Genomic DNA, 22,629 nt, shown 5'->3' on the forward strand with positions numbered 1-22,629 from the left:
GTTATTTAAAATTTTGGTTTCTGCAGTGCTCACGGTGTTCTGCAGTTCCTGTATCTTGTATTGCCGAGAGCAGCAAATCCTGTGAAAATCTTTCCAGAAGCGTACGTTTGTTGGTACGCTGTTACGTATCTGGTTGCGATCTGTGTGAAGGAAGGCTTCCTTCATACTCTTAATTTTCACTGCCATTCCGCATATTACGTAGATAGGTTATTGTGGAGTTGGGATTTTTCATTCCTAGCAGGCTGGGTTATGGAAATACTTTTTTCCCAGTGGTGGGTGATAAATGTGAGTGTAGTGCTAGGATTGTATTCACTTAGCCCGTAATTTTCTCTGTCTGCCTTGCATGCTTCTTGGCGTTAGGAAAGGCTTAACTCTTTGGGAAAAGCACCTAAAGCCTGTAATGCTGTAGCCTTTGTGCGAATTTTTGTCTTTCGGGTACCAAGTGTCAGCTTGTCATCCCCTAATTTCACCCTATGTGTAGTTAATGCTGTTTCCAGGCCTGATATTTTTCRTCGGTATCCAGTGCTGCCTCTGCAAACCGTAGTCTGTTAGGTCCCTAAGGATGTTTCTTCTTTATCTAAGACTGTGAACACCTGTTTTCTGATATTGACTGAGCTCTATGCTTGCAAGTAACTCCCTAAAAAAMGTTCTTAGGTTTTACTCCTCTAGTCTAGGCTCATAAATACAAGAAAAATAGCCATAGCTTCTAAAGTTGTCTGTGGTGTTGGGGGAAGGAAGGCAGCGTTTGTAGGACTGAATTGGAAACGATGTCACGACARTCTAGAGCCTGTCTCTGCTGGGCGTGCGTTTGAGCGCCGTTCCCACCTTGGCGTCGGTTTGCTACCTCAAAGTTTACATGAGGTGCTTGGATGTAGTTTAGTCAGCTCAGTCACCAGCTAGAAACCTGCTCATTTTGGTTTGTTTTGAGCCTGGTGTTTTTAATCTCCCTGCCAGCACCACCAATCAGAAGCTCTGGGCTGCTGAGCTGCAGAAGACCATCTCCAGAGATTGCAAGTATGTGCTGCTGGCTTCAGAGCAGCTGGTGGGCGTCTGCCTCTTCGTGTTCATCAGGCCCCAGCACGCTCCCTTTATCAGGTCAGTGAGCAGAGCTGGCTCCAGCCGGGTCACCTTCAGCTTGCCTTGTGTTGCAGGATAACACCCAAACATCCTCAGGGCCATGCGGGGCTCTGAAGGAGCTTTTCCACCTTCTGGGGAAGTAGTTGCTTAAGTTCTATTGTCTTAGTTTTTGAATGCCTCATGGGTTGCCCAGAGAGCTTGAAAAGCTGAGGTTTGATCCTGTTACTGCTCAGTGGCTGCTGGCACTTTTTGAAACTAGCCCTGTGGCTGGAAGAATGATGTGTCCCTCCCAGCCCAGTGTCTCACTCAGAGCTCTCTGTGCCGGGTTACTGGAAGGTTTAATAGCTGTTTCACTGTTTCAGGGATGTTGCTGTCGATACTGTCAAGACTGGCATGGGGGGAGCCACGGGGAACAAAGGTGCAGTGGCCATTCGGATGCTGTTCCATACCTCCAGCCTTTGCTTTGTGTGCAGTCATTTTGCTGCAGGGCAATCCCAAGTCAAGGAGAGAAATGAAGACTTTGTAGAAATATCTCGCAAGCTTGGTTTTCCGATGGTAAGAGCAGTGTTCAAATTCCATGGCAAATGAGAAGTGAAACCCTTGGAGCTCCAGCAGTGTCATCCCAAAGCTCCATTTGCATTTTTCCCCTTCCCCAGATTCCTGTTGAAATCAAGATTTTCTTGGTTTAGAGATCTCAGAGATAACTGAGTTCRCACAGTATTTATTAAAATAGAAGACTGCAGAAAGAGTAGGCCTTTCCAGTGTGATGACTGAGATGATGAAATGTGAGTTCACTTGCACTTGGAATCAAGGACTTAGCATAGGAAAGAGACCTTGTAGATCCCTAACATGCAGCAGAACTTTTGTAGGCACAGGAGACAATCACCTATGAGAAAAAAATCACTGGGAAATCAGTACACAGGAACGATTCTCTGCCTTGTTCTCATAAAGGATTATTAAACACCAAGTAAATACTTGAAAATTGTATCAGTGCAACGAAATGCTTCCTTAAGACTTAAAGCTGTTTTAAATTTTGTCATCGAATTGTTATTTATTAATTTCTGTGGCACTGTGCAGGAGTCTTTCATCTTACTTTACAGGGTTTTTTTATTTCCTAAATTCGGTCCCACTTTCATGTTTCAGTTTTCCTAGCAATTACTGTGTCCAACAGGTACCTAAATGCTGCCAGAGTCTTTGCTTGGTTTTACTTATGGGCAGTGGAAAAAATCAAGACAAAGGGGGAAGTTAAAGTTTCCACTCTAAATCCTGGGCTTTGTTTAAACTACTGAAGCCCTTATGTCCCTCTCTAGTGATGAAAATTGGATGYAACTGACAAGGCTTCAGTTAAATCTGAATGATAAAGCCCTGGGTTTGCAGTTTGTCAGGAGACTGTGCCACAAAAATCCCAGAGGTATATTGTTCTCCTTTGACACAGGCAGCAGCCATCGCCTTTGAGCAGACTTCCGAAACAGGAGTAGGAAGATGAAGGATTTTAGAATTCAATTAATTTGATTAATGTTTCTTTAGCAATGGAAACTCCATAGGAAATGTTACTTCTCTCATGTTCCATGTGTAAACACTGCACTGTTGGTCGTGTTGTTCTAATGACATGGGCGCTAAATACCGACAGGTGTTACACGTGTCTTCATCGCCCAGAAATTACACATAATTCTCAGATAAAAAATTAATTTCTGCACCTGGAAGTAATTAATTCATCACTCAGTTGTTTTAAACTCCAGTGTGTGTTGCTGTTTTACAGGGAAGGATGCTTTTTTCCCATGACTATATTTTTTGGTGTGGGGACTTCAATTATCGAATAGATTTGCCCAATGAGGAGGTGAAGGACCTAATACGACAGCAGAACTGGGATCCCCTCATAGCAGGAGACCAGCTCATCAATCAGAAGAACTCTGGACAGGTATGTTCAGACATCACCGTACTTGAGAATGCTTCACTTTTCTTACTGATTTTACCAATTCCGTGATGCGCCTGTAAATCTGTATCCTCGGCACGTAGTTTGCTAATTATAATATTTTTCTTTTTATTAGACGCAACTGTTTAAAAAGAATATTTGTAGAAGCTCTTTTGGTAACGTTACGCGTTAGTTAAATCGTAATAGGCCTAATGCAGTTACTGTTGGGGAGTAGTCCAAACGGTAGCCTTTTTATTTGAAAAGAAAACACAGAATAACCAAGTCTGAAGAAAGCTACAGCTTTTAGATTTGTAGGGTGCCTTGTTCTCTCTTAGCAGCTCTGTGTGGGAAGGCTGGAGACGGTAAAAGGAGACACGATCCTCTCGTGTGGGTTCTTTCTGCTCGCCAGCACTTTGATCACAAACAGTGCTTTTGCTGATTTAGATTCCCTTCCATTTTTGCTTTTAGAACAGCTGTTTCTGAGAGAAAGCAAGGTGTACATTCATGTGGGCAGACAGCAYTGATTGTTAAGTGGACCAAAACAGGAGGTGTAGAGGTTTTGGAGACATCTCCAGGAGTTAAAAAGCTGGAGAGACCTATGGAAACTGCCAGAATATGAAAAGGACTCCTGGCCGGGGAGCAGGAGTAGCATTGTACTGTTGGGGTGATATTCCATGACACAGAGGCTGCTGGCTGGGTACCAAGCTATGTTCCTGGGATGTGTCCCGTGTCCCAAAGCTGTGGCAGGTTCACCCCTGTACCTGCTGCTCAGGAAAGGTGTTTACATAGCAACATTCTCCATAAAAGTAGGTTAGAAAATAATTACTGGAGACAAACGATTTCATTGTCTYAGAAGCTGTGGAACTTCTAGCATTCTGACATTGATTTTTTTGGCTTTTAAATTGATTGGATTTCAAATTTTATTTGCAAGAAGAGAAGCAGGTCAGTTGGTCACTTGTTGCTGATTTGAATGTAAGATCCAAGTTAGATTTCTGTTTTACAGATCTCTGAAGTGAGAGAAAGCTGACCATACAAGGTTGACCTCAAGAATGAAGCTGGCTGTGTTAGCTAAAGGGTTTTAGCTTGTGTCCGGTTTAAACACTTAATGAGTGAGAAGCTCACTTTGAATGCATTGAATGTAGCTAAGGACTGTATTTTTTCCTTTCTCCTATTTTATTTATTTTTTTTTTTTCATTTCCTATCTCTTTGAGGAGGCATCTTGTGTCAGCTTTTTCCTGGAAGTGTTCAAAGCCAGGTTGGTCGACACCCTGAGCAATCTGGTCTAGTGAATGGCATCCCTGCCAATGGCAAGGGGTTGGAACTGGATGATCTTTAAGGTCCTTTCTGACCCAAACCAGTTCGTGAATTTGCGAGAAMATTTGGCATGTTCAGATGGATAAAATATACACCTTCGTTCCCAGCTTTTGCTGACAGAGGAGCAACAAAGCAGCAGATTAAAATGCGGTGTCACAGCATCAGTGTTCGGGTGACCTCCAGTTGATGATGACATTGAAGGAACAGTCAGTTGCTCGTGAGGCTGGGCTTAAAGATATAATTGCTGGCATACTTCTGTTCACTGGTGATTGTCTGGGTCACTATTTAGTCATAGTGTCAAATGTTGTCAGCAGATAAAATGTGAAGAAAGAATCCATATTAACAAATGATGTTTTTTTAAATTTTATTTTAAGGTGTTTACACAGGAGCTCAGTGTTAGAATAAAGAATTCTCATTAGTTTCAAGCTGTTTCCCATCTGTTTCTGTCTTCTGTCGTGACTCATAACTGCTTTGTTTCTTACAGATTTTCAGGGGATTTCTGGAAGGGAAAATCAATTTTGCCCCTACATACAAATATGATCTGTTCTCTGATGACTATGACACCAGTGAAAAGTGTCGCACTCCGGCGTGGACAGATCGGATCCTTTGGAGGAGAAGAAAGTGGCCCTTTGACCGATCAGGTTTGAGGGTTTCATTCAACTGTTTAAAATGTTCTTTAGGTGACTTAAAGAGGATCCATTTAGTGATGTTCATAGTGCCAGTGTTGCTGAGCTTCTGTTCCTGTCTTGGTAATGGACGGAACACTTGTAACAGATCTTCGGTGAAGGCAGTGAGGCTGAACAATCAGATCCCAGCTACTGACATTTGAGAAGTGCAAAAGGAACCCTGGGGAGGGGGGATTCTGTAGGACACTCGGTTTGGATTTGCTCCCTATGTTGTTTTCTTTTTGCAAATGAATCCTTGCAATCACTGTATTTTTCCTCTCTCGTTTTCATTGCTGATTATAGCTGAAGATCTGGATCTCCTGAACGCAAGTTTTCACAGTGACAGTAACGTCCCTTATACATGGAATCCTGGCACTTTGTTGCACTACGGAAGAGCAGAGCTGAAAACATCTGATCATAGGTTCCAGTTTAATTTTTTATATTAGTTCCTAAGATTTAATATTTATGCTGTGTGTTTTGTTGCTCAGATACTCTGCTGACACTATTTTTCTTGTCTGTTTTTTCCAAGGCCTGTGGTTGCACTGATTGACATCGACATATTTGAAATTGAAGCAGAAGAGAGACAAAAAGTGTATAAGGAGGTGATTGCGATGCAAGGACCACCTGATGGTACTGTGATGGTCTCCATCAGAAGTTCTTCAGCAGAAGAAAACTATTTTGATGATAACTTGATTGATGATCTTCTTCAAAAATTTGCAAGCTATGGCGAAGTTATACTTATAAGGTTAAWTTTTTTTTTTATTTTTGATCTCTACTTAGACAATCACAGAATTGTTTGGGTTGAAAGTGATCATCCAGTCCAACTTGCTGCCTTGGGGACACCTTCCTCCAGACCAGGTTGCTCCAACCTGGCCTTGGACACTGCCAGGGATGGGGCAGCTACAGCTCCTCTGGGCACCCTGTGCCAGGRCMTGCCCACTCTCACAGGGAACAATTTCTCCCCGGTATCCCATCTTACCCTCTGGCAGTCAGAAGCTATTCCCTTCTTGTCCTATGTGGTCTTGGACCTGCTGGAGCAAATCCAGAATTCATCTTCACTGTTCCCACCGATTTCTGGAATAAAATTATATCCTTAGCTACCTTTTCAATTATGGTATGTTTCATATTTAACATTTGGGTTTCAACTTAGATGTCTTTTACATACCTGTGTGTCTCGGTTTTCAGACATGATTTTTCCAGATACTCTTACTTTTGGGAGTTTTCTGCAAWTTTTTTATTTTAGATTTAGGTTAGCTATTTTAGATTTTGGTAGTTTTAAATGAACTGAAAATGAGAATGTTGCATTTTCACTAAGCTGGCAAACTTTGTACCAGTAAGTGTTTTGGTATTTTTGTGATTATTGTTTCCAATAAACTTTGCAGGTTTGTGGAAGACAAGATGTGGGTAACATTTCTGGAAGGAAGCTCTGCTTTGAACGTTATGAATTTGAATGGTATTGAGGTAATGTGAAAATGACTGAGCCTTCATATAGCAAGAGAAAATCCAGCTTTTTTAAGTCTTGAGTGGGTTGGATTTTTTGTTTGTCTTTAATTCTTAGAAGTTTTTTTCTGTTCTGTACTAGACTGTTCCATCTTTTTTATTTCCTTTTGATAGCCACATACCAGTATGATGAGTTTCAAAAGCCATATAGAAGAAATATCAAACGTAGTTTATTTTTAAGAGGAGTACTGTTAAGAGAAATTAACATCTCCTACTGASAGGCATCTTCATCGAATGGGGGGTTTGGGGTCTTTTTTATGATTTGAAAAGCAGAGTTTAGTTTCTAGGATGAACCAGTTTAACGTATTTATAGCCTACAGTTATTAAAAAGTTAGCACTTCTGTACTGCAAACTGAAAAATGTCAAAATTTCAGCTTGCATTGACTTTTGTGGGGTCAGTAATTAATCTTGGTAAAAACCTAATTTCTGAAGTTCAAATTTTTACTAGGCTGTGGCTGTTAAGACTTACAGTGTGCGATGTTTACAGATGAACCCTTGGTTCTGCCAAGGCATCACCGGCAGTTCAGACAGGAAAGGGGCTCTGGGTAAAATGTCAATTTGCAGATGAAGTCCTGCTCTGTGCCAGCTTCTAAAAATTACTTTATTCGTGTATTTTATAACCAAGTCTGTTTTTCTTTGTAAAAAATAGTGTTTCTGTTACAGTGTAGAAGTCAGGAGCTTTCTGATTAACTGAAAAAGAGAACCGTAGGAGATGAATTGTTAGTTTTTCTACAAAAAAAAAAAAAAAAAAAAACAAACCTATAGGYTGTAATAAACACTTTAAATTACATAAATATAGTTACTTAACAAGACAAGATAAAAATAAGAATTATTTTCATTTAGTCGCAAAAATTCCAATAATCTTATTTGTGATGTTCTCGGGATTTTTTTTTCTTTTTAAATCTAAAATGCTGAGGTTTAATATTCCTGCTCTTAACGATTTCTGTTTTGTGCATACCTTTTCCTGGCAATTCAGCTACAAGGCAGGATTATAAACATCAACTTGAAAAATCCAGATTGGATCAGAAGTTTGGAAGAKGAAATGAATCTAGAGAAGATTAATATTGGGCTGTCTTCATCAACAAGCTCCACTTTGCTTKGTGAAGATGCTGAGCTTACTGCAGACTATGATATGGAAGGTTTGTTGAGATAAATCATTCTTCATTTTGAAATTCTTACAGTCCTAAATAATGTGGTTAATTCAATGCATATATAAATACTTAACGAGTTTATGCCCATTTAAAACAGGTTAGAAATCGCATTATTTCCAGCACTATCTTAATAATCATCTTTACTCTTGTTTACATTTAAATATATTTTAAATTGACAGTTTGCTCTTCAAAGGCATATCCATTTTGAGCCTTTTTTTTAAACACTATTCCACCTTCTGCAAGCAGAAGTTATTACAAATAGCAGGTACCTTGAAATCCCCTGCCCAGCCTTCTGAGGAACGAGTGAAGTTTGCCATATTGCAAACCAAGGAAATAACCTCTAAAGCGAATTGCTTCTCGGATTATTCACCTTTACAGCTGCCACACTGTTATCATTACCTTTGATAYATATCCATAATATATATTACGCGTTTGAAGTATTTTCAGCCGGTTTGGATATGTATGCATTCTTTGTGTGTGATTTTGGGATGCAAGAATGATACTTTGGTTGTTGAGCTAATTCCTYGGAACTTTGGGGCTTCTTTTTGCGTAGAATCCTGTGGCCAGAATCCGTTTTTAGGTGCTTTTCTTTTCTGGGGTTTKTTCTTTAGGAGACATCGATGACTATAGTGCTGAAGTAGAAGAAATCCTTCCTCAGCACCTACAGCCAACGTCGAGTTCAGGCCTCGGAACCTCCCCGAGCTCTTCCCCACGTTCCAGCCCCTGCCAGTCCCCGACGCTGTCGGACGGACCCGCGCTCCCRGCGAGACCCAGCCGAGCGCCAGGAAAAGCTCCCGGACCCCCCGTTTCCACACCCGGTGTGTGTTGCGTGCTCCGCTGCCTCTGTTGCAACGTGTCTGTAGAATCCTGGTTCACGCCGGTCACACTCTGCAGTGCAGCYCCTTGCAGTCCCTACTGCTGTCAGCTCCAAGATGTCAGTTGTAATCAGCACATTTGTAAATTGGGAGCGCKATATGAAAACTCGTTCAAATGCAACTTTTTTTTAAACGATGAAGTGGACATGTGAACACAATGATGGTGTTTAGAATGATTTCTAATTGAGTTTAACGGCTCRAATGCCTTGAGAGTTCCCTTTGTAGCATTTTTTTCCAGAGAACTTAGTTCACAGATAAGGGACAAAACAAAACTTGGAATGCTGCAATTGGTGAGATTGTTCAGGATTTCATGAAAAGCATAAATTTATTAAAGCGCATGAGACAAAAGTTTTGTTTTGGGAAATCTGCTTTTTTTCATCAATGGCTCATTCCTCTTGTTTTCCTTCTCTCCAAAACTTCCGGATCGTTGTTTCTAAGGCTGGGAACTGTCCTCTCTGTGAAAAGAGCTTGCTATTAGAAAAGCTTTGCCGGGATTAAAATATCCAAGAGATTAATTTTTGCACTGTTTTCTGTCACATCCTTCAGCTGAATTCCAGACTGGYGCCCAGCAGAAGGAGCTTCCCCACAGTCTGGAGCCAAAGCGTCCTCCACCCCCTCGTCCCRTCGCTCCTCCTGCACGTCCTGCTCCTCCACAGCGACCACCACCACCCTCAGGTAATGTGGGGACCTTTTCAGGTGCTCAGGAATATTTGTTTTCGAGTCTGTGAGATGAACTCAAAACTGCAAAACCAAACTGCATATTACACTTGGGGCTCACTGTTTTATAACTGAAATGTTCAGCTGATACATTTAAAAGCAGTAACAGCATGGGAAATAACAGCATTTTTAACATGTAAATAATATTAGTGAATAAGCTTATAAAAACTTAATTTCACAGTTTTAAAAATGCAGGATTTTACAGCAGCACTTACTCAACATTTTCATTTTTCATAGCATCTGTTTTAAAACAAAATAGAAATAAACGTGTGCATTCATTGACTCATTGCTATTCCTTTAATTTTGTTGTTGTTATAGATGCATTTTAACATGTCCAAGTTTTTAATGTAGACTTCATTTGGATCATCTGACAATGTGAGCAATTGAGCGCTAAGAGAAACTGGATTTTCAGAAGCATTTGGGCAGCGTAGTTAATAACAAACTGATCCTTGTGATTTTTAACTTTCTCATTCTTTTTCTTCCCTCCTACTATACTGATCTTTTTCATTATTGCTGCATTCATTTCTTAAATACTGTCAGGCGGTAGGAGTCCTGCACCTGCTAGAAAAGAWTTTGGAGGTAATGATTTTAATTGTTTTTGAATATGACTGCATAGCAAAATGTCAGTGGGGATCTGTTGTGACAGTACTTAACACAATGATTTCCAAAGGTTTGAAAGTGGGCAATTCTCGAAGTTATGGAATTGGATGATTCATGAATGTCAGTATAATTTTTTTCTTCCCCCTCTGACCCACATTTGACTTTTTGATGAAATAGTATTTCTGCAGAAGCAGGTATTTTAAAGTCAGAGATGAAAGTAGTTCCAGGTTTTTATTACTTTGTCCTGGGTGAGCACMCCCAGCTAACACTGCTGTGAAGTGCCTCTTTAAAGTAATCTTTGTTCTTCTCTGTCAGATGTTTTGCTGTTCTGCTTGGACTTAAATCAGCTCATCGACACATGAGAGAGGGTGGGGATTGTCAGGGGCTCTGAAATGCCCCTCAGCTGGTAGGAAAGAGGTTTTTTTTGACAAAATGTTTCAAAGGTTTTGAGCAATCTCAGAAAATACATAGGCTATTTTAAATAGTCTGTAACTATCAGCTGACTTCGGTGTCAGGCAAAAATGTACTTGGCTCTTAGATACTGATGAGACAAGGAGTTTTTTTATGCCAAAGGTGTAATATTTTAAATGAGTTAAAACGCAGAAGCTCTAGGAAGCAGTTGATAGACCACGCTCAACTTAGGTAAGATTTAAGTCATCGTTCTTCAATCCTGTGTAGTTTTCTGTGCACTGACACAATCCCGCTTGCCTAGTTTGTCTCAATTGTGCAAAGACTAATCATCTTCTTTTATCCTCTTTCCCAACATAGCTTTCCATAGAGTTGTAGCTTGCAGAAAATTTACTTTTTATGCAAGAATTTGAAACTGTAGTATATTTTTTCATGTATTATTCCAGCCTAAACCTCTTCACTTTTTCTCAGCTCTCCATTTTCTACTCATGGCGTACATGTATAAGCGTAAATAATTTGCCATTCAGTGGTACCTGAGCTCAGCTCTGAGCAAGTTAGCACAGGGCTTGAAGCAAAATGAATGTTCTTATGGGTAACACTAGTGGTGAAAGGGCACCTGTTTCTCTTGCCTAGAAGGAAGGCTCCTAAATCTCAGTGGAAATATCCCTGTGTACTGCGTAAGTGGGTCAAACTTTGAGTTTGGACTTCTGTAGCATATACAAAGAGAAATTGATCTTTAAAATGTTGTGCCTTTTACATATCGGTTTCTTTTCATGTGTTTTTCATGTGTTTTGACCTTTTTTTCCTTGAGTGCTTCAGTCCCTTCAGTGCCCATGGCACTATTTTTTTGGTGTCTCAGTATGTTTGGAAGATGAGAGGAGGATTTGGGCATCCAAGTGTTTTAGTTTGATTATATTTTACATGAGACATAACTCAGATTTCAGTGAACAAGGCTCTGCACTCATTGCAGGGGTTTAAAAAGTGTAGACTTTTTTCTATACAAAAAATTACAATACAAAAAATTTTTTACTGACGATTCTGTAAGGTCCACTTGTTCATGGTTGAAATTTAGAGTGTTGCACTCTGTTTACCCAAGATTTTTTTAATACATTACAGATTAAATTTTCAGAGAACATTAAAAACTATAAAGGCTGCTAATTGTCAGTTGAAGTTATTAAATAACGTTTGTGGGTTTTTTCCTTTAATACTAGTAGTCAGAGCTTTCCTGACTGTTGCAGTAAAGGCTTTTATCATTGGTTTAAACTGTTTGTCACTATCCGTAAGATTGAAATAGTCTATGCTGCCCATGGTGATATCATTATTACAGCACAACAATTTTGTTTTATTACTATTGGAGAGCATTACGAGTAAGTGAAATCTCAAGTTATTTACCCTCTGTGCTGTTTCTCTCCCATGTAATGAATATTTTTARAATTGCCAAATCCTGGTGCCCAGAGATTTTGCTCTCTCTGTCTGGTGCAGCAGATGCAGGGGTGTGTCCCTGTGTCTCCCTTCTCCTGAAAGGAGCTGGRTTTAGTCATCATCCTGCATAGAACAAGAGCAGTGGAATGTTCTCAGGCCATGCTTTACCCCCGTGCAGCTTCACTGCTGCTCCTCTCGCAGAGACGTTCACGGTCAGAAACTTGTGATGGGAATTGGCAGAGCCTGGATCTCAGCCAGAAGAGATAACATGAGCTAGGATTCAGCATCTTCGAAACAGATGTTCAGCCAAAGCAGAGATCTGACATGGCTGGAGACAATCCCATTTCAGCCTCATGTGCAGCCTTCACTCTGCCCACTCTGTGAGAGAACTCACAGATCACAGAGAGCTCCCGGGCGCGTCCCACACATGGTGAGAAAGCAGGAGGCTGTGTCATAGCTAAGGGATGGCTTCAGTATTTCTTCTTGCATCCTGTGTCCTGTCATGTTTTTGCCATACAATTTCAGGAACCCAGTATATGCAGATATGATGATATTGCAGAAATAAAATCGTTCAGCGTGTTTTCAGCATGATTCTCTYAATCTGAACTGTTAAACCAGTCGATACAGCTGTCCCAAGTGCACAGTGCTGTGTGGAGGTAATTTAGTGATACAATTCTGCAGGATRTAATGCATTATACAAAATGGGAAGCATTGTTTCCATCAGACAGCTTATTCAGATGCACCATGGCAGGAACAGACTACTCAGTGTTCTGAAAGATCGGTCAGGCCTAATGGCGCTGTGCTCATTTATTCCCCAGTGTTTGAGTAGAGGTCTGTGCTCTGCTTTATGAGAGGTTCCAGACCGGCACGTCAGATCACACTGGATAGCCAAAAGTTTGTGGAGAGTGGATATTCTGAAGGAATTAAATTCTCTTTCAACTGTAATGTAAAATTAAAATAATAGATGTTACTAAACACGATGATACTTGCTGATTTGTAGTTCACACCAGTCTGGTTCTCCATGCTGCTGCAAACAGTTGTTTCCTACAGCTATCTAGACCAGAGTTAAATTGTGTAAAGCTGTCCTGTGCCAGTGTTCTTCCTGTTTGTTCTTGCTCAACTGCTTTTCTTATGCAATATACAGCTTCTCTTCTTTCTCTGAAAAGGTCTTGGAGCTCCTCCCAGTCCTGGGGTAGCTAGGAGAGAAGTAGAAGGTAACATAAAAATTTTTGTATTCTAGAAACGGATTCCAGATTTAACAACTGAGTAATATTCTTGCCCTTGTGATAACTAAAGGTGGTTTCCTGAAGATATTTATCATGTAGGATCTTTCTCCTTTTATTTAACATAGCTTTCACACAGGCAAGTTGCTTCCTGGTTTTTAGTGATGATGGGAATTGTTACAGAAGGCATTTATGAAAAACTAAGTGAAAACTTAGAGTGCCCCAATCAAGAATGCTTTTAAGGCTGACTCTCAGAGGAAGCTATAGGTGACTGGTCATCAGAGTGACTAGCATGGCTGTAACTAAATTAGGAATCTAGGGAGCCTGACATTTGATACAGAACTCCGTATGTCGATACATTCTGGGGAGAGAAACTTCCATCTAAACAATCTGGTCTATAATGGTATATTTTCTAAAGGGCACAGTGTAAGTATTTTGGTTCTGATAGCCAGCTGTGTGTGACACACAGMGATGAGGAGCGTCTCCCTCGTGCCATTCCAGTTGGAGTACGTGAGACTGCTGCTGCATGGGTCCTGCTTTAACCGTGCCAGCAGAGTCACGGATTTGGGTTCTTTCTCATCCCTCAGGAATGTGTCCTTCACAGCAAATAGCAGTACAAGTCCTAACAGAGTCACTGGCAGGGTTTCCTCCTGTATACTACAATTAATTAGGGCTACATTGCTGGTTCATTATTCTAAATTGGCAAAATCAYTCTATGCATAGAATATTTGAGGTTGGAAGGCAAATTTGTGGTTATCAACTCCAGCTTCCTGCTCCAAGGAGGTTAAACTGACACCCGATTGCTCATGTTGGGAGCTGCATCACTGGGAATTGTACCCAGCAGCCCATTCTGACTGGTTCCAAGGTAGTGTGATCGTTGGAAGCTGGTTTTATGAATAAATTGTGTGATGCACTACAGAGTTCCTTCCGCTTACTGTCCCTGACATGGTGACTTTGCCTTCCTGGGAAATAAGCAACAGAAACAAGCCAGAATCTTAAACTTCTCTGCCTGTTAGAAATTGAGCACTTGTCTGAGCTAAAGGTTATTTTGTCATGTCTTGCACTTCCCTGTTTGAACCTTGCATCTGAGGTTATCATTAGCATGGCCATGGTGAAGCTGCTGCTCTAGCTGATTTATCCCATAAACCTGGGGAGTGGGGTCAGGAACTGTTACATCAGTTCTCTTTGTTTTAACCACTGCTGGTAGAACCTCGACAGAATATACCACAAAACAAAATAGCTTCTAGCACAACTGAGAGTGCAGGGTACCTGTACAAATGTGTGTCTTTAGCTTGCAACAAATAGGATGTGATTTGATTTAACCTGTAATAAAGAGGGTCAAATTAATTAATGTGTGCCATGGGATAAGAGTGTGTTGGTGACAGCTGGTGGATATGTAATGACTTTTTAAAAAAGTCACTGGTATCTCCTTTCTTCAATTCTCAATAGTAGTAATGTAACATTGCTGTCTAATCCCCGTTCGTGGCTTACCTAACACAGATAATCTAATTTTTTTTCCATGCTTCAAAGCACAAAAAAGCCCTGGAACACAAAGAAAAGATTACTTAGGTAATAGATACATGCTTTGTACTAATTATAATACAGACAGAAGTGGATTTTGATATAAGTTCTGAATCAGTCATCTTTAATATCTATTGCAGTTCGTAATCAGCCTCCACATTCAGCGGGTACAACCAGACCGGTAGGTATTGTTTTAAAGTAATTTTCCTGCTATTTCTCTGCTCTTTGTTGCATTAAAGTTTCTGCAAGTCATAACAGGTGTAAGAAATCTGCAAAAATTAACTGRTTAATTTACAGCTTCTATGAGTTAATTATCTCAGCAATTCCTGTCTACTGACTAAAAATACTACAGAGAGGGGGGAAATCACCATGTATTGTATACATGTAATCATGTATACACGCCAGATGTGACTTGATTATTTTGCACTCTGCAGACACATAATGTGCTCTCAAATACACATGCATTTCAAACAAATGCAAAATAGTAACTGTTTCTAACATAGTTGCATAGGTAAATATTTATATAAAGTTGAAAGCTGTTGTAAAAATCCTTCGCTTTGAATTGAACCCTCATCATGTTTAGAAAATATATTCTTTGGTTTTTCATATGCTTAAAAACTTAGTTCGGCAGCTGTTGTCAAAGAATTTAGTTTTCACAGAAGCCTGATTATCCTGGATCATGTAATAATAGATGACTACAGATCTGAAGTAGAACTAAAATACTTTCTTTTTACCAACTTCCCTGTCAGACTGTTCCTCCTCGCGCTGGAGTTATCAGTGCCCCGCAAAGCCATGTCCGTCCGTCGGGGGCGAGACCAGCACCTGAAACTCAGACCAAACCAACTGAACCACCAAGGGGTAAGTTTCCTTTAGAAGTTAAATATAAATGTCGCTATTCTGTCAAGAGCTACAGTCTAGAGTTTGAATGCTTTGTTTTTAACAGATGTCTCCACTTTTCACTAGAGACTAAGATTCCTGAATGTAATAACATTTGGCAGTTTGTGTTAAGCATCCACAAGTGTTGCAGACCCTTTCTGAATGCTAATCTCAAGATCACATGAGTTCTTGACCCACAGATTTCATGGTATCAGAGACGTTGTGCAAAGATTGTGGTGGTTTGGTCTGAGCACTCTGGTGTCCCTCATTGTGGTTATTGATCACCAGACACTGTGTTGCATTGGTTGTTCTTGGAATAGCATTTATGTTTGCCTATCAAAGCAACTTCCTAAACTTGCAGTTTTTTAATAGTGACTTACAAAATACTTCTCAGTACAACTGAAGTACATTTAGGAGTGACGTGACTTCTGGTTCTGTCCTTTGTGTAAAACCACAAATTGGTTTGTGTTGGAGGGATCTTGAAGATCATTCCATTCCAACCCCCTGCCATGGGCAGGGACACCTTCCACCGTCCCAGGCTGCTCCAAGCCCTGTCCAGTCTGGCCTTGGGCACTGCCAGGGATCCAGGGGCAGCCACCCTGTGCCAGGGCCTGCCCACCCTCACAGGGAACAATTGCTTCCCAATATCCCATCCAACCCTGCCCTCTGGCAGCTTAAATTTTAGTAACAATTCTTAAGGGAGATCTTCTGAGTTTTCGATTATTTCCAGTCTCCTTGCCATGAACACCTGCTGTTCTTACAGCCCCTTCCTCCGCCATTCCCTCTGGTGCATTCCCATCCTGCCACCCTTAAGATTTGTTCCACTTACCGGGAAAATGACAGTGAAAGTATTTCCAGGCTCACCRTTGCTTCCTGAACCACTGAAGCCTCAGGCTGCAGGACCTGCTCAGCCCAGCGCTCCGGTGCTAAGGATGCAGGAGCCCCTGACCCCTGTGGCATCACATCCGTCTCAGGCAAGTGCCCCACAAAATCTGGAGCCCCCCCAGCCGCCGCCTCGTAGCCGCTCATCTCACAGTCTGCCTTCTGAACCTGTTCCCTCCCAGCAGCAAGTAAGTGAAAAAACCCATGTAGATACATTGCTTCACTATGTAAATTAACACAGCTTGTGCTGGATGCTGCAGAGCTGTGGGGAACCCCCAAAACGCAGAAGCACAGAAACAAAAACAAGGGTACAAAGTTTGGATGCATTGGGGGTTGTGGGGTTCTAGGAGAGTAACAATCACATGTGTATGGTCTGTGAATAGCTAACATCTTAAATACTAAGCATTTAACTTAGGATGTCTTATGATGGGCTTACAACTTAGGGACAAYTCTTAACATTATGTTGTCATTTGGCAACTTTGTATGGAAGAATACTCAGTCTAAGAAATTTAATGATATAATGATGTGTGCATGACAAGCTGTATTGTAAGTAGCTAACAGACGTTTTAAGTAGTTATTGCATGATGGGGTGCTGTATGTTGGTAGTCGTTCATTGAAGGGAGATGATACCAATAAATCAATAAATTAAATGAATATATTAGTAAATACTTTAGAGAAATAGAATTCTCCGTATTCCCCTGTGTCAGTTAAAATACAGAAAACTATCCAAATAATGTGAAAATTTCATACAGTAACATTAACATTCTGTTTTCTGGGACCATTTAGACTGTGATGATAAAAAAAAAACACCAATGTTCTGTAGGAAAAACCACARTTTCTTAGTACTGCTTAGAAATGCAGAAGCAGGTTTTCAGAGCTGCTTGGGTTTTTCCTTATGTCTACATCTGAAGCCCTTCTTTGCTGCAGCAGTTAATGCTTTTTTTTTTTGTACCAGCCAAATTCAGTCTTCAATGAGTTGATTTTTAAATTCAGATTGAAAAAAAATCTTTAAATGCTTTTCCTTTCTTTCTCCTGAACCTCTCTCTTTGCCTGTGAACTGCTTTTCATTTTGGAAACTTAAGACAAAAAAAAATACAGTTTTCTGAGGAAAGGTCTTTAGAGAAATAAATACCAGGTCTTTAGAGAGGTAGTGAATTCCAAGCCCATCCTTCTATACAAATCTTGATTGTGATATTGAAGAGCCTTAAATCTCTCCTTATAAAAATAATTGTGTAGTGTGAATAACTTGTATAGTGTGAATATTCAGGACTGTGTGCAATCCATACACTGAAAAAGAGAATTTGTTCTTGTAAGTAGATCTTTCTTATTGTAAAGAAATGTGATTCTAGTTTTCCATAGAATGAGAGGCATTATGTTTTCTTCAGCTTGCAAAACTGTTATTATAGATGAATATAACCCCAGAATGAGAGCTGTGGGGCTTTCCATGTTATTAGGTGGCTAGAATTAGACCATCCCTGCTCAAATTCTTGTAATTTGTCTCCAGCAAGTAGCACAGGCACGTGCACAWTGAGTTTCTATATGGATATCTCATTAGAATGGACTTGAGTTGTTTTTTTTATGACTCTTATTGGTTGAGCTTACAGTAGAATACAACAGAAATTGAAAATTTAGTGTAGCATGTGGCAAATACTTGGGGTTTGTATTCATAGCTCAAAAAATGGCTTTGTGAAAACTTCTGAAAGTATTATTAACATGAGGTTGCTTTGTTACTTGGATTTTCCTYCTAATTTTCTTTCCTTTGATCTCTGTTTCTCTTTCACAAGCAGGAGCAACCGTCAGGGTAACAGGTATCTGACTATTTACCAATCTTGTATGTGGTCTCCATCTATTCAAGCAGAAAAGATGTATGAATGTTGTTTTCATACATCTGCAGTCCCATCCCTGTTAAAAACCACTTGTCTGCATTCATGGATTGACAAAACCATAGTTTGCTTTTTCCTTTCATAATGCATWTAAAAATGAGACTGCATTTATTAGTGCCAGAGTAAATATTTTGTGTCATCTTTTATGAAACAATTGGACCTTCACCTTTGTTGCTTAGTCACTGCTGAATCTCCTGGTCTCGGTCTGTTCAGGGAAAAAAAGATCAGTGTTGGCAATAAATGTTTTCTTTAATGCAAATAAATCCCAATGCAATTGCACTGTCAGTTTTTTTTTTTTTCAAAATGAGCCCCATATTTCGCATTTCTCAAGGAACAGAGAACCTACTATGACCCAAAGTAAAATAAACTGTTACAATTCTAAAAGCACTTGGTTTCAGAATTTCTCAGAGCATATTTTTTACCTAGAATAAGGAGCAATTTGGATTCATCGTTTCTTTGGGATCTTGTATTGTTAAATGACAACAAGACTTAATGAGCTGGTGCCAGGCTGCATTTGATTTCTATTCCTTCTACACTTCAGTTTTTCAGAATTTCCCTGAAGTTACTCAGTGCCTTTGTTTTAATATTATTCTGCATATACATATATATAAATACTACTCTTCAGCTGCAGACAGCCAAATCAACAGTTCGGGTGTAATAAGTTTATCTGTTAAAATCATAAAATCTTTTTGTGACATTTGAATTCTTAGACGCAGTTTAAATTCACTTGGTAAGGGGAAGCTCCAGACTCTGTTCTGTCAGTGTACATACTGACCAAAGTAGGTACTCCACCTTTTTGGACAGTTCATACAAGGTAAAAAAGTTGCACTGTTGTTTGAAGCAATGTATAAAACCAGGAATATTTTGGTTTTAAAAGCTGAGAAATTCTGTGGAGAAAACTGTCTCGTCCAAGGGTAACTTGTCATTTTAATTATAAAACCAGTGATTGTCCCTTTCCATGCCAAGAAGTACTGGAGATGCCTATGGATGCCTGTCTACACAGAAATGTCTGACTGCGTATACTAATGCCACTAACGTTTCCTTTTATTGTTGTGCTTTAATGCTGCTTGTAACATCAATGTGATAAACTCCCAAACAATATAACCTGGAGCTTTTCATTTCATAGTCGTGCTGGGCTATCCCTATCCTTCTGTTTGGAATACAGTAGCATTTCCCAAACATCATCCTATCCAACGTTTGCTTAGTGCTTTTTGCTGGGATTGTGATGTGCAGAAAGTAGGTTCCAGCTGCATCAACCACCGAGGGGGGGAGTGGTGTTTTACAACTTAGAGGCTTTTTGTTAGAGAAGGGGGGGCTCAGGCTGTTGTTTCCATTCAAGTTAAAACAAAATTGGGCTAAAGTTTCATCTGAGGAGTGAGAAAGGGGGAGGTAGGAATAACCTGAAACTGTGATTCCTGAGCACGTTGTTTACTTTGCAGCTGAATCCCAAAAGGATGTACGGCACTAACCCTGAAACCCAGCTCAACAGTGACCCTTTTGAAGACCTGTCATTTCAGCTGCTCGTGTCCAAGATGCAGACATCTGTCCGAACATCACCTGCTCCAACCCTAAACCAAAAGGAGTTGATCCAGTTGCCTTCAGCAACTCAAAGAAATGCTGATAATTCGAATACTGTAAGTTGCATGCCAGCAAYGCCTCTTATTCCAACCTTTCACTCATCCCAGGAACATCAGCACAGCTCTCCAAATCCATTTATTACTGGGCTGAACTGCTCAAATCCATTCACTGAAAGAACTCCTAATGCTGGAAACCCATTTAGGATGGAAACACGTGAGTCTGGGGTAACCTCACAGGTTCTGGTGGGACCTGCTGCTTCCCACCCATTCCCTCCTCTGCCCGCCCCCAGCTGTAACACAAGCAAGCCTCCATTTACCGTGGGTGCAGCTGAAAACGTGTTCTGCTTGCAAAGTAAATCTTTCAAGGTAGAAAGTATACAGCCCAAAGGGTGGGTGACGTTTGATGAGGATGAGAACTTCAACGTGAAACTAAGGCCATCCGTGAGTGTTCCGGATTTTAAACAGCTCGGCTCTGAGAAATCAGGTTTGGGAACTGAACAAAAGACTTTCTTTGGTTCAGACTTTAACTTTGATGGTGACTGGAATAAAAGTTCTACTGATTGCTTCTGTACAATGCCAGCGAGAAAACCACCTGCACCCCCCATACCATCCAGAGCAACCAGCAACAGGTCCCCTGCAGATCCCTCCCCCTGCCCGGCACCCAAGGTGTCACCGAGTCATGATTTTACAGAAAGATAGATGGTCAGAAATCCAAGAGGTTATATTTGTTGCTTCATTTATCCAGTAGAATAATTGGGCATTTGAGATTATTCTGTGTGCAATAATTAATAATTAAATGCACTGAAACTTAACTCTGCTCATAAACAGCCACTACTGCTTGTGTATAAATTTTGAATGTGTATATATGGTAGAGCACAAAAAATTGCCTGAAGTTTATTAAAATCCCAATATAATAGTATTTGAATAGACAAAAAGAGAAGAAGGGTGAGCTACTGTCTCACTAAAATCTAGCAATCCTGGACACAGATTTTGCTTAGGGAGCTCTTTCATTTCTGTTCCTCTTTGTGGAATTTCACAAGAAGAGGCTCCCTGCTGGTAGCCTCCCCCACCTCCTTTTTGACTGTTTTGTTAGTTGATATTTGTAAGTCTTTACCAAAGAGCTGCCAAAGTGTATTGAGATTTGAATGTTGACAAGTACTGTTTAGAAGCTGTTTAATTTATAACAGAGGCTATGGATATTTGTAAGACTTWTATTTGAATTTGAGGCACAACAAAAATAGTTTACTTTCAAAATACAAACAAAACTTTGCATATTAATATATTCAATTAATCTCCTATGTCAGTACATTTCAATTACTAAATCCTGTTGTGACATACACTCGCTAGCACTAATTCAAAATAACTGTTCCATATCATCCGTTTATTCATTACTATTTCATTACTATTTTAACTATACTTCTTTCCACAAATTGGAAACAGCTGATACAGCAAGCTTTTCCTCAACCTCTGGAAAAAGTCCCCTTGGCTTTTGAGATAAAAAGCAGTATTTACCAGTTGCAAACTATGTAGTCTGCCAGCTAGGGGGTGAAACAACACGCTTGGATTGCATTTAGAGTGGCAAAATAGCCCAGGGCAGCACCCTTTTTAAATCCTCAAATGCTCTCAAACCATGATCCATGAAATAAGCTGCTATTCCTTCGGACAGCCCCTGGTTAGCCACGAGCTGCAGCTGCCTAGAGGAGTGATAGTGAGTTTTCTATTGCGCTTTTTTCTGTTCAGGTCATTCAAGTCGTACATTTGGAACAGCAGTGGTACTACTTGTGCTTTGGTGTGTGAGTTACATTGTTTTACGCTGTTGCTGCAGACATCTGTGTGGTTGATGTTTTGGTATATTCTTGTATTAGCAAACCAAATTTGGGGGGGAACTTTTGCTAGTGGGAGTCACGTGATAAATATGTTGTCCAATATTTAATTGCAGTGATTAAAAACTATCTGTCTGAACTGTACCTGGCGTGCGGTACCTCTGCACTTCACAGGACTGGGGGGCCACAGGGAATGCTCCAGAATTCCCGTGTCTGTATAAATGCACATATATATATATATATGTGTGTGTGTGTGTGTGTGTGTGTGTGTGAGCTGTAGTAAGGCCCCAGCCATTGTTGAGGGGGGCAATGAGCAACAGCAGAAGCTCTGAAAACACATAGGATGCAGGTGGAACCCACTCCCCGTATGTCCCTTGATTCTGGTCCCGGTGTTCCTGCTCACTGTCCGTGGCTGTATCCCCCGGGACACCCAGGAATCCATGGAATAAACATTCCCAYCCTTATCATCGGGGCGGGTTCTCTCTCTGTGCCCCCTGTGTTATCAAATCCTCAGAAATCATCAGGATCAATAAAAGCTTTTAAGAGCATCTTGGTGTCAGTGAATCAGGTATTACTTCATTCTTGGCTGGGGATGTGTGGCTGATGAAATTCCAGCCTCCACACAGACACGGATGCAGAACTTTGTCACTCATTTATACACTTTTAGTAAACAAAGAAATTCATGGTCATTGGTTCTAAATTACAGTTATATTTCATTAATTAGCATTCCGTCCTCAACTGGTTATTGATTTCTCACTTCGTATGCTAATTAGTCCGTATTTTTAGTCWGTCTTTCCCTTTAGTAGAGAATTGCAAACGCATATACTGAGTCTTTGGCTGGTGGTTGCTGCAGAGTGGCCTGGTGATCCATAAATTCTGCATTCCAGATGTCCAASCTCACCACTCCCTCTTTCTGTCCCGGGCTTTGTTCATTGGAGCATATCCGAGTTAGTTCATCGAAACTGAGTGTTTCAGTACTTCTCCCAAGRTGTTTCCACAAAAGCAGCTTATGACAACTTTGCTGAATGCTGGCTGAGAGTAATTTAAGAATACTGCACTATTTTTTAATTTGTATACATACAGGCTAGGATTCATTAAAACACTTTATTTAAAAGGTGATTAAAGTCCTCAACTCCGYCAGTTACTCAGCGGTTCTGCCGTTTCCGGTACCGGGAAACGCGCGGGCCCTGTCACGGGGTGGCC

The 22,629-nt window shown here is 40.5% G+C and overlaps 1 protein-coding gene across 3 annotated transcripts in view; it reads left to right on the forward strand.

The window, feature by feature from the left end:
* The window catches only part of SYNJ1 (synaptojanin 1), a 48,979-nt gene extending 26,450 nt beyond the window's left edge, over positions 1-22,529 (forward strand). For 2 of the 3 annotated variants that reach the window (XM_057385977.1, XM_057385978.1), the window contains 16 exons: positions 955-1,095; positions 1,440-1,632; positions 2,837-2,995; positions 4,788-4,944; positions 5,272-5,389; positions 5,498-5,713; positions 6,351-6,429; positions 7,445-7,607; positions 8,231-8,437; positions 9,041-9,169; positions 12,808-12,855; positions 14,395-14,433; positions 14,526-14,566; positions 15,135-15,243; positions 16,120-16,331; positions 19,466-22,529. In XM_057385977.1, coding sequence (XP_057241960.1) covers positions 955-1,095; positions 1,440-1,632; positions 2,837-2,995; positions 4,788-4,944; positions 5,272-5,389; positions 5,498-5,713; positions 6,351-6,429; positions 7,445-7,607; positions 8,231-8,437; positions 9,041-9,169; positions 12,808-12,855; positions 14,395-14,433; positions 14,526-14,566; positions 15,135-15,243; positions 16,120-16,331; positions 19,466-20,302 — 2,848 coding nt within the window. In that variant the 3' untranslated portion in view covers positions 20,303-22,529. The remainder of the gene's footprint in view (positions 1-954; positions 1,096-1,439; positions 1,633-2,836; positions 2,996-4,787; positions 4,945-5,271; positions 5,390-5,497; positions 5,714-6,350; positions 6,430-7,444; positions 7,608-8,230; positions 8,438-9,040; positions 9,170-12,807; positions 12,856-14,394; positions 14,434-14,525; positions 14,567-15,134; positions 15,244-16,119; positions 16,332-19,465) is intronic. The other variant, XM_057385979.1, reaches the window with a different exon arrangement.
* Positions 22,530-22,629: the final 100 nt, after the last annotated feature.

This window comes from Malurus melanocephalus, unplaced genomic scaffold, assembly GCF_030028575.1.
Source record: "Malurus melanocephalus ecotype Western Australia unplaced genomic scaffold, MMel_1.1 scaffold_898, whole genome shotgun sequence".
Lineage (NCBI taxonomy): Eukaryota > Metazoa > Chordata > Aves > Passeriformes > Maluridae > Malurus > Malurus melanocephalus.